Genomic DNA, 12,324 nt, shown 5'->3' on the forward strand with positions numbered 1-12,324 from the left:
AGTATTTATCATTGCTATGACCCCACTTTCACTAATTTTCAAGAAACAATCCACACATGGTTGAAAAGAAGAAAGTGTTGATAATTGTTGGGGAAATACCAGGGGATAGAGAATAGAAGACAAAAAGTAGAGAGGATCACATAGTATCAAGGTCCCAAAATCGAAATACTGTAGAAAGGTTATGACATAAATCAGTTATAGTAGTCCCAGCACACTGGGTGCCATACCAAAAAATCACAAAATATGCACATTGACCACATTTCTATCTGTCCAAAGTCCAGACTGCTTATACTATATCTACATATACTACACCAATGCATTGTGCCATCTTAGGTTCTTGATGCATGTGAAAGCCAACACCAGTTAAAGAACTGGCAATGTGATTTCACATTGTTGTGAATAGATAATAATAAACAGACAAGCACCTGCCTTTCCAGAGCTAGCAGTTGTTGATAATAAAGACCAAAAAAGTCTGGATAGTGAATATATTAGTACCTGGATCCAGCAGAATAGAAGAGAAAGAACTGGAAAAAATCACAATATACAAAGACCTGCAAACAGAAGTGGAATCACTACTGCAAAAGGAAGCAATAGTGATATGTGGGTGCAATCCCAAAACATCTGGAGTACCACTTGAACTCTATCAGAATTGGCAAAATCACAATCAATCAATTGCAAAAAAAAGTAGCTTTACTTGGAACAGTTTATATTCTGTGATGAATATTATTAAACATATCTATCTATCTCAGGTCCTTGGAAAAGAATCAATAGCTGGATAAAAAAAATGCCATATCCATTCTAAAAATCTACGTCCAACCATAATAATTTGCAGCTATTAGAACATTGTGCATAAAAGTTGTATAAACATCAACGCAACACAGGATGACCCCATTCTGAATGTAAGGTGAGGGGGCACTGTAGAGACAGAAAGATTTAAGATGGCATCATTTCTTGCTGGCTCCAGATTTTCTATTGAAGGGGGAGCAGGGCACAGCAGCTGTGTGCATTTGTGCTCTTAAGTTTGAAAAGTACTTCTGTTTTGTTTGACTTGATAACCGTGCCCCATCATTATAGGATTCTGAATTCAGCAAGATCAGCTTCCATGAGCAGGAATTTTTTATCTTGAAGTGCAATCTGGCCTTGGAAGCTGATTTGAAGGTGCCACCTCCCACAGCTTCTAATGTTCACATTAAGTGTTCATTGGCATGGAAAGTTAAATGGGCAGAGGAGCTGGCAAACGTCATGTTGGAAGTAGCTCTTAGCAATGGCAGTTCAAAAGACGCATGCAGTATTTCTGGTGGCAAAACATACACAAACCCTAGATATTTTCATGCCTAAGGGGTACATTAAGATGCATCAGTTCCTGCAGATGGCAAAATAGGCCCTCAGTTCTGAGTCTGACTAAGAAAAAAATGGTTTAATGGATAGAAGTAGAACTGCATCTCTTAAAAGAGAGATTAAAAGATTCCTTCTGAGTGATCCAACTTCCTGGTGCTGTCAAGCAAGCGGTTCTGCCAATATTTAAACACACTGTGGGTTTGATTAATAATTAAATTTCTATTAGAAGGAATAAATCCCAGATGTCATTGTTTTTTCAATCTACATTTTAATGGCACTGAATACTGGAATCAACCAGCCTGCTAGCAGGAGCTGACTAACGCAACATAGATGAAGCCAGAAGCCAGTCAGCTAATGCTTAACACTGAATATTTACCCAGGCCCACTAGGGATTTTTATTTAATATTGTAGCTTCTCAAAGTAAATATTAAGCAGTAGGTTTCACATTTGGCAGATGGGGAGGGGGAAAGCAAACAACCAAATTAAACTGCACTCTTAGACTTCCTCACTTGGTATAAATCCCTTGAATTTCATGGGACTTGCTTCCGAGTAAGCTGGTGTTGGATTGTATAATGGCAAGCTTGTATGTATCCTTTTGCCTGATCAATATATTTAGATAAAAGTACCAGTTCAGCAAGTCTGCAAAAGAGCCAATGGCTCTTAATCAGTTGAAAAGCATATGAAAATAATCTGAATTGTTAATTGGGAGAGTCAAAAGCTGAGGTAATACACTTCTGGTGTCTAAGGAGCTGATGAGAGGTGTTATTTCCCTGATAGGGAGGGTCCTAACATTCCCAATAAAATTAAATGGATTTTATATTGCAATTTCACAGTTATTTGGGGTCTTAATTAGCAGTTATGATTTTGCCAGACAATTTGAGTTTGACTAAAATATGGGTTGACTCGTTTAATCCTGCATGTACAAAGGATTCCTTTTTCACTATGCTTAAAAAAAAAGAGAAAAGCTTCCAGTAATTTTCTGTAGTGGTTCAGAATTACAAACCGATTCTTTTTTTTCGGGAAAATTATTATTTTGTTTTTTTAAAACAGACTACAAAATATACATATTTGGAGGGAGGTGCTTTTGGAAATCAGAATGTCTATCCCTGTTCTTTTGTCTGGTAAAATATGATATTTGTTTAACTAAAACTGCTAAAAAATATCATATGCGTAGTCTCAGTGTTACATACTGAAATTGTGCATTTACTATCAAATTAAACCTTTTTCACCAGAGAAATTGCTGTCTTTGAATATCTGTGTTACAAATCTGTGTTGCAAAGAATCTGTTTTCAATCTATAGCTATTCCCTGAATCTTTGTTAGTAATCACTTAGTAAATTGCTTCCTTCTTTATTTGCTTTCTCTTAGCGAGCAAAGAGAAGGAGCAGAAGCATTTATTTGCTTTTCCAATTGGCCCAGAAGTAAAAATGAAAGAGTTCTCAGATCAAATTCAACTCTTGTTGATGCCTGGTGAGCAGTCATAGCATGTAGCTCTTTTGATTACTTTGGATTCCCTTCTTCGTGGATGCTTTCTGGCTTCCTAATTTTGCCTATAAACTTGAGATTTCCTGGTATATTCGCTTCTAAGAAATAACCAGATCCAACCTTTGTTGCTTCTCTGGAGATCAGTTAAGGTCACTGTTAGATTCGGGCAATGAGAGAACAGACTCCGGACAAGAAGTGACTTAACAGCTCTTTATTAGCAGTAGAAGTGATCCAGCTTAGTGTGTGGTCTGAGGGTTCCCCTTTTATAGGGATCGGGTACGCCTCTCGACCAATCAGATCGATCCATAGTTCCCGCCTTAGCGGCGGACCTGAGTGGAGACTTACAGCGATATATGCTAATATCTAACACCCCTCCCTTCTTAGACGGAGTGTTCCGGTTAGTAACAAAGTTCTTTAAATATGTCGGTTTCTGTCTTATCCGGGTGGATCGTCGGAGTTCGGGTTGAGTTGGAGTGGGCGTGAGATTGGCTTGTTCTGCTTGTTCCGTTCCGCAGTCGGGGGTTGGAAGGCTTTCCTCGCTCGGATGCTGTTCCGATCCGTCGTTGATCTCCGGTTCCACTCTAGGTTCCAGGGTGCTGTATTCCTCTGTGTTTGGGCTCTCGGGTTGCTGACTCTCCGATGGGATATAATCCTCGTTAGCGGATCGCAGGTTTGAGTGCGCCAGGCGGCCCCGGAGTTGGTCGATGTGCCTTTTCCAATTTCTACCGTCCTCTAGTTCCAGCAAGTATGATCGTGGACCCGTGATACCAATTACCCTTGCCGGCATCCACAGTGTTCCCCCTGCATAGTTGTGGGCATATACTGAATCCCCTATGCTAAAACTCCGAATTTTGCTGGCGACGAAGGTGGGATCGAGAGACAGATAGGACGAAGACGCTACCTCCAGAATCCAAGGATTCGATCCAGCCTAGGGATTCGGCGGAAATTCCGGCAGCCATCTCAGCGCGGCAAATTCAAATGCAGACAAGATGGCGATGCATCCTCCTCCAGCTCCATTCGACCAAATCGCCGATCATTGGGAATCCTACATGCTACGCTTTGAGTGTTTTCTCGAGGCAAACGATTACGCAGGAGTACCGGACTCTCAAAAGAAGAACATATTCCTGAGCTACTGCGGCCGAGAAGTTTTCGAAACGGCCAGAGATCTCTCAGAACCGACACCCATACAGGCGGTATCATGGGCAGTGCTACAACAGACATTGCAAACACATTACGCGCCAAAACCTTCCTGCCACGTTCGCCGCCAGGAATTCAACACGAGGAACCAGAAGGCGGGAGAATCAATCAACCAATATGTTGCAGCGCTCCGGAAAGCGGCAACGCATTGCGAATTCAGGGATCTGGACGAGCAAATCCTGGCGCGACTCATTTGCGGGTTGAGAGACATTTCTCTACAGAAACGGTTGTTGGCCAAACCCAACTTAAGCCTACAGATTGCACTCGATGAGGCAAGAGCTTCCGAATCAGCGGACAGATCATCCGAGACCATACAACGTGGATACAGCGCAATCCAGACTGGAACCAGACACGCCAGAGTACACTATGAGGACACCGATCAAGAGGTCGAGGACAGCGAGTTCGAAGACAGCCATCGTATGCGGAGCAGTCACACAAGACCGGTGGGTAAACCAATATCATTCAATCTAGACCCAAACGTGGCGCCAATCCGACTCAAACCTAGAAGAGTGCCTTTCGCACTCTGTCCCAAAATTGATAAGGAGATAGATAAACTCGTAGAACAAGGGATCCTTGAACCGGTGGATCACGCGCGCTGGGAAACGCCCATCGTGACCCCAGTTAAACCAGATGGGTCAGTCCGCATCTGCGCGGACTATAAATGCACAATTAATGTCGCCCTACAACAAAGCGCGTATCCTGTGCCAGTAGTCCAACACCTATTGCATTCGTTGGGGCCAGGAAAAATATTTGCAAAATTAGACATGGCACAAGCGTATCAGCAGCTGCCAGTGGATAGCGCCACGGCGGAGGCCCAGACTATAGTGACGCACAGGGGTGCTTTCAAATGCAACCGGTTACAATTCGGTGTAAGCATCGCTCCCGGTCTGTTCCAGAGCGTCATGGAACGGCTTCTGCAGGGAATACCAGGGGTCGTCCCGTATTTTGACGACATCTTGGTGTCAGCTGCAAACGAGGAGCAACTATTAAAAAGAGTTAGAACTGTTCTGGCCAGAATTAGAGAAAAGGGTCTCTGCCTTAAAAAGGAAAAATGCCAAATTAACGTGCCTAGCGTAGAATTCCTGGGATATAGAATCGATGGTTTGGGCATACACCCAACATCGAAGAAAATTAAGGCGATCCAGGATGCCCCCACACCACGAAATCAGACCGAGTTGCAGGCATTCCTCGGACTACTTAACTTCTACAGCGTTTTCTGAGACAGAAAGCTACCGTTGCTGAGCCGCTACATCGACTCCTCTCCAAGAACGCAAAATGGACATGGGGATGCTCCGAGGCAGCAGCTTTCGCCGCAGTCAAGCGCCTGCTCACGACCGACTCGCTACTCGTCCAATACAGCCAAACACTACCACTGGTATTGACCTGCGATGCATCACCTTTCGGCGTCGGCGCAGTTCTCAGCCACAGAATGCCAAACGGGAACGAAGCGCCCATAGCATTCTACTCAAGGACGTTATCATCGGCCGAAAGAAACTACAGCCAGATGGACAGGGAAGCGTTAGCCGCTGTGGCAGGAGTCAAACGTTTCCACGAGTATCTCTACAGCCGTGATTTCGAACTCATCACAGACCACAAACCACTGCTGGGTCTTTTGGCGGGAAACCGCCCCACACCAGTCTCACTCTCCCCGCGCATGACCAGGTGGACTGTTTTCCTGGCTGCGTACTCATACAAACTGAGACATCGACCGGGCTCCACACTAGGGCACGCAGACGCACTCAGCCGTTGCCCACTTCTAGAACTACTAACAGACCCCACCCCCGAGGTACCGGTTTTATTAATTGACTGTTTGGCCTCAAGACCTGTTTCTTCTTTGGACGTTGATAGATTCTCTGCTAAGGACAATGCAATCAGACAAGTACAAACTTGGGTATGGAGGGGGTGGCCAAAGGGAAATGTGGGACCCGAATTCAAACTGTTTTGGTCAAAACGCGATGAACTGTCGGTGTTACAAGGTTGTTTATTATGGGGGGATCGAGTTGTTATTCCATACGCGTTGCGGAGAAATGTTTTAGAAGCATTACATGTTGGGCATCCGGGGATTGTAAGGATGAAAGCGTTAGCTAGGAGTTACGTTTGGTGGCCAAACATGGACAAAGAGATAGAGGAATGGGTAGCCACTTGTGATCCATGCCAAGAGTCTAGACCAGCACCCCCTGAAGCGCCCGCCACAGAATGGGACAAACCAAAAGCACCCTGGTCGCGAATACACATTGATTTCGCAGGACCAGTCCAGGGGCAAACGTTTCTAATAGTTGTGGATGCATACTCCAAATGGCTAGAAGTAGTCCTAATGACTTCAATCACGGCAGAGACAGTCATTAAGGTACTACGGCGACTTTTCGCCACTCATGGCCTGCCCGACCTCCTGGTCTCCGATAACGGGCCCCAATTCATGGCCATGCAATTCGAAACATACCTAGCAGGTCAGGGAATTCGGCATGCCCTTGTCGCGCCATTCCATCCAGCCTCGAACGGACAGGCGGAAAGAATGGTGCGAGCTGCAAAAGAGGCCCTCGCTAGGATGGGCCCAGGTGATTGGCAAACACGAATTGACCCTTACCTACTAATTCAGCATATTACCCCCAGCGCCACGACGGGTAGAAGCCCCGCTGAACTCCTCATGGGCCACCGTCTATGGTCTCACCTGGACCGACTTCACCCAAATTACTCTGCCACATCGCCCCCAGACTCTACAAGCAAAATTCGGAGTTTTAGCATAGGGGATTCAGTATACGCCCATAACTATGCAGGGGGAACACTGTGGATGCCGGCAAGGGTAATTGGTATCACGGGTCCACGATCATACTTGCTGGAACTAGAGGACGGTAGAAATTGGAAAAGGCACATCGACCAACTCCGGGGCCGCCTGGCGCACTCAAACCTGCGATCCGCTAACGAGGACTATATCCCATCGGAGAGTCAGTGTTAGATTCGGGCAACGAGAGAACAGACTCCGGACAAGAAGTGACTTAACAGCTCTTTATTAGTAGTAGAAGTGATCCAGCTTAGTGTGTGGTCTGAGGGTTCCCCTTTTATAGGGATCGGGTACGCCTCTCGACCAATCAGATCGATCCATAGTTCCCGCCTTAGCGGCGGACCTGAGTGGAGACTTACAGCGATATATGCTAATATCTAACAGTCACTTTAGATCAGAGGAAAATTACCAAGGTCATATTGGGAGGATGGAAGTTCATTGAAGTGATTTTGCTTAGTGGTCCACAAAACCAATCAGTGGAGCTTATTACTTATTACTCTGTTTCCTTGAAAGCAGACAAGTGAAGCAGGAGGAAGTCAGGACCTGGAACTATCTCCAGATAGTTTGGACCTTGTGTAAATGCAGGGGGAGGATGGATCTCTGACATAGATGGAGCAGCATCATTCTGAAGAGTGTGTAGTATGCCTGACAATGCCTTGTAGAACTTCAGTACCTATTTCACTGCCCCTGTAGAATTATGAAGGTTTCATTGAGGGTCAGTTTATTTTCATTTTAAAGATCTGAGCAATATTTCTTCAGCAATGAAAAATGAAAATCTCTAAACACTGGATGAAATTTTGTACAAGGTTGAAGTAAATTTTAAAAAATGTGGATGTTGAGTTTTTACGAAATAAAATGGTTCTATGTAACCCAACTAAGTCTTACATAGATGAGGAAAAAATAAGACTTTACAGTATGTGGATTCAAAAGGTGAGTTATCTTTACAGTATCCCAATATTGTGGAAAATGAAAAGATGGAGCACTATATTTCTGGTGGTCTAAATTTAATAATGTTTTAAAAACCAGTCTGACCTTTCTATATATTCATATTCTCACTGAAACTTGCTATATGCTGTATGGATCTTCATTTTTATTTTCATTTTTCAATTTATTATTATTTTGGGTTTCTTGTTGTTTTATTATTTTTGTTTTTGTCTGCCATTTCATTTGTACAATAACTTAGAATTCTAAAATTAAATAGTAAACTTTTACACATGCAAAGACAGAACAGTACAATTCCTTTTAAAAACTCAGCAAATGTATGTAAATTATGGGGGGGGGAATCTTGAGAAAGCTTTAATAGACAAAAGGTGAAAAATGCTTTTAAAATTGGAATGTGAAACTGAGATTGAAGATATTTGCATGTATTTCCCATGATTTCCTTCTGATTCCCTGGAATTTTCCCTCCCTTCCAGTTACCTCTTAAAGTCACATTTTTGCCTTCACATATCTTTTTTATTTTTAGGTAAGGTAGTTGGAAAATATTGTGGGTAATCTCCAGAGTACTTTGTACCCAGCACATTTCCAGTCAACCCATATATCCAGATTGGAGAAAGCACATACTGTACACCACTCAGATCAACTTGCAAAAATATAGTTTGATGTTTATATGCTAAACATCAGCAAACATCAAAACATCAAAACTGGCAAATAGAATAAGACAGGCCAAAAAAAAGAAACAACCCTCAAAGAAAGAGAATGAATAACAGGCAAGAATTTACATTATCCATGTATCTATTTATCTGTATTGTACAAGGCATTTGTGGGTCCTGATCTGAGCAGTGGTATTTCAAGGACACGGAACATACTCCATGGAAAGGAGTTGGTTTATTTAAAGAGCACAGAATCAAGCCCTGAAAGGAAGCTACAAAAGGGTTACAGAAATCAGACATTTTTATAGAAAGGTGGTCCTTTGTAGGCCATGGAGTTTGAGTAGGTACATGTAATATGTAATGCTTATTTTGGTGAATATGCAATTCTGCTGGGAGAAGATTTTAATTAACTCTATTTGAGTTTACAGACCTTCTTCTTTGATGTGTGGATTAAGTCTGGGTGACTTATTTGGGGGCTCAATGAAGTTTGAATAAAGGATTTTCCCCCGTTGCTATTTTTATTACCTAGATTAACCTAGTTTCAGATTGACTGTCAATTATCTAGCGGAGATACAATTCTCAGTTCATTGTCGATTTTGTTAATGTTTAAGGGAAGATTGAGATGGTATAAAATAGAATATATTTCCACAGCATCAAAAGGCACAGAACTTTCCAGAGCTGGTGTAGACAAATAGCATGGCCGGCCCCAAAAGGAGTGGCCTATGGTTATTCCAGCTTTAACCCTTTGATGCACATAGTCACACCAGAGTAGAGATGGAAGAGGGGTCACCAGGTGATCCCTTTCTTTTGCACCATGAAAGAAGCAATTTGCTGAATGGGGATGAAAATCAGCAAGATTTGTCTAATGGATCAGAAATCTGAAACAAAATAAAAGGTAGAGGGGCCCATCAGAAACTATTTGCATGTTAAGATGTTAGCTATCTTCAAGTTAAAATAATTTTCAACATTTGGTTCTCAACCAAAGCATGTAACTTTTTAAAAAAGTATCATTTTTCTCGCTGTACATAGACATTAGTCATACTCTGATTGCATCTGTTCTAATTAAGCTCCATTTGTGCTAGGTTCCATAGGAAATTGGTTAGTATGATGGAGAGTCATTCTGTACATATTGATCCAATTGCAGAGGAAATAGATTCTCATTTCCAAGTCTGCAAGCTATAGTCAGCACTCCTAACTGGGGGGTACATGCTAATGTGCCAAGTTACATGTTACAAATTTTATGTGAAAGCATATGTGTTCACAAAAGGAACGGAACCTCATGGTTGGAATGTTTTTATTGCTGACTCTACATAAAAAATATGGGATTGCATTTAATCTTAGGGGAAGCAGTATATGTTTACTTGCATATGAGTGTATGCATGGGTGAAAGAAAGAGAGAATTCTATAAATGTGAACCAAATCTTGTGTTAGTTAAAATTAACATCTATAAACTGAAGTTCTGGCACAGTGACAAGCAGGTTATTTATATTCGTTTATATAACTTTGAAATGAAGATTTCGGATCATTCTCTCTGAATAGTGGCTGCAATTCTCTCTCTGTGCACCACTTCGGGAGTTACAGCAGCCATTCACATTTGCATATGCACATACATGCCCCTAGAATGCTGTTCATTTTACACCCCTTAAGCAAAAACACTGCATAAGGCTGTTGGTTGCCTACAGGCTCACAAAGACAGGTGTGTGTGTGTGTGTGTGTGTGTGTGTGTGTGTGTGTGTGTGTGGTGGGGTGGGGAGCTAGTGTGAAATATGTATTAATATTTAATCCAATCAGTTTAAATGAACTTGATGCTGCAATTAGCTAGCAGTGCCCATCTGTTGTGCAGAGTACAACAACAACTTATTAAATAAGTGGGAGAGGGGAAAGGAGCTGCCAATTACCCTTCAATTTATTCCTTAATAAAGCATATACAGTCTCTACAAAGAGAGATCCAGATGGTGAAGGAAACTCTCCAGGCCATGCTGGTGCAGCTTCAGTCAACTAAGGAGGCAGGAGAAGAAGATGCAGCAAATTTCCTTGGTGACAGCTGGCATCTGGGAAAGGAAAGCTTAAAGGAGTATCACGCAGGAAGACGGAAGGAAGATCTTTAATTCACAAGGCTTCCTTGCAAGAATGGAATGCCATCTTATCAGACTTCGCGGATTGTCACTATCTCTGCAAAATTAATGACAGCCATTATTATGGAGCTGGTGGGAGATGGTGAATAGAAACTGGAGGTCTTCCCGGAGAAATAGTGGTGCTTGCACAATTCAGCTGCCAGGTTCTAGAAACAGTTTTCAACAGCAGCCCATCCATCCATTCCTAAAAGTGGTAAATTTTAATGATGCCTTACAGAGACATTTGAGTAATGACGACGTGTTTACAAGCCCCTTAGCTTAGTTTTTCCTGTACATGAAATGCAGTCGGGAAACCCTTCCATTCAGAAGTCACAGGAGCAAGAACAAAAACCCAAGGATGTTACAAGCACTGGTATAATTTTATCAGACATTGACATCTGGATAAAATTGCCAGGAGAGTAACATTTTTATGGACATGAATGCGTTTCAAAGTGATGGGTATTTCAGAATTAGGAAGCAAGACAAGCTACGAAGAAGGACAGTGACAATGAATGCATGAAATCAGATAAAAGTCCAGGCAGTTTACAGCCCACAAAAAAAGCATCCATGAGAAACTCTGTTAGCTTAAAGTGTTGGTGACAACTGCACAGTTATTGATTGAGATGCCACTCAAGACCATTGTAGTTTGAAAGGGAGGATTGTAATACTAGTCTTTCCAGAACACAATCACATTGTTTTTTTAAAATTCAAAGAAAACAAGACTTTCTAGGGCAACAGGGGAACAGGATATGAGAACATCAATGTTTCCCCCACAAATAAGCAGCATGGTTAAAAAACACCTGATTGGGGTAAAATGCATTTTGTTGCATCTTTTCCTCCAAAATATATTTAAAAGAACAAGAGACAAAAAAAAGCAAAGAAGAAACCCCACTAACTTGAAGCTGAAGCTAAGAAACAAATTTTGCTTAATGAAATGAGGACAATTGGCACTCTGTATAGCAGTGATAATTAATATCCAAGGATCACATAATTACTTTTCAATTATTTTCATTTTGTCTTGAAAATTGAGAGCAAATGCTTGTTAATTCTAGAGGCAAAATTATTTAAAGAATTAACTAATGATTGAAAAAACTTGAAATTCTCAACGATGATTAGTCTGATTAAAATATATACAAATGTTTCAATGCTTTTTAAATGTACATTTTATAAATAAGCACATTCATTAGTGATACTTTATTCAGGATGTGTACAAATAATTTTTAGAAGCTGATCATATATAGCTTACTATATGTTACACTTTCAGAGTTTTTAACCACAGCTATCCAACTGTATTTTATTTATATGCACTTTCTTTGATGTCTTTTGGAATAAAAACACCCCAAGTGTTTTGGAAATTCATACCAGCAATGAACACAGGAAGTCTCTGTGTTTTGTTCTTTGCAACAAAGTAACAATGTTGTAGCTGTCTACATTTTCTTCTTTCTGATTGGGTTGTATATTTGTGTCTATGTGCGCACTGGGGAGCCAAGAGTGATCTATGGTTCAGGTGACTGGGATGAGGAAGGAAAAATTTAAGAATGGCTGGCCTTGTGTCTTTTGTAGAGAGATGTTTATTTTCTGGATTGTTTTTTTTTTAATGGAGTGCTTTTCTCCTCTGATCCAATTTAGATCCAGCCCATTTCAAATTCAATATTTCCTAACTGGATCAAAGTTGATTCAACTTTCCATCCTTCCTAGGTTGGTAAAATGAGGACCCAGATTGTTGGGGGCAATATGCTGACTCCGTAAACCGTTCAGAAAGGGCTATAAATAGGGGTGGGTTGCTGGGGAGTTTATAGGAGTTCGGGAGAACCTCTAGC

At 41.7% G+C, this 12,324-nt stretch overlaps 1 protein-coding gene across 2 annotated transcripts in view; it reads left to right on the forward strand.

The window, feature by feature from the left end:
- The window catches only part of DISC1 (DISC1 scaffold protein), a 190,458-nt gene extending 178,539 nt beyond the window's left edge, over positions 1-11,919 (forward strand). The window contains exon 12 of one of the 2 annotated variants that reach the window (XR_014174632.1): positions 10,319-10,455. Coding sequence is in view for 1 of the 2 variants with exons in the window: in XM_081944275.1 (XP_081800401.1) it covers positions 10,319-10,498 (180 nt within the window). In the remaining variant the exon portion in view is untranslated. Of the gene's footprint in view, positions 1-10,318 lie in introns of both variants that reach the window. The other variant, XM_081944275.1, reaches the window with a different exon arrangement.
- The last annotated feature ends 405 nt before the right edge of the window (positions 11,920-12,324 follow it).

Source organism: Natrix helvetica (genome assembly GCF_964273705.1).
Source record: "Natrix helvetica genome assembly, chromosome: 2".
NCBI classification, from domain to species: domain Eukaryota; kingdom Metazoa; phylum Chordata; class Lepidosauria; order Squamata; family Natricidae; genus Natrix; species Natrix helvetica.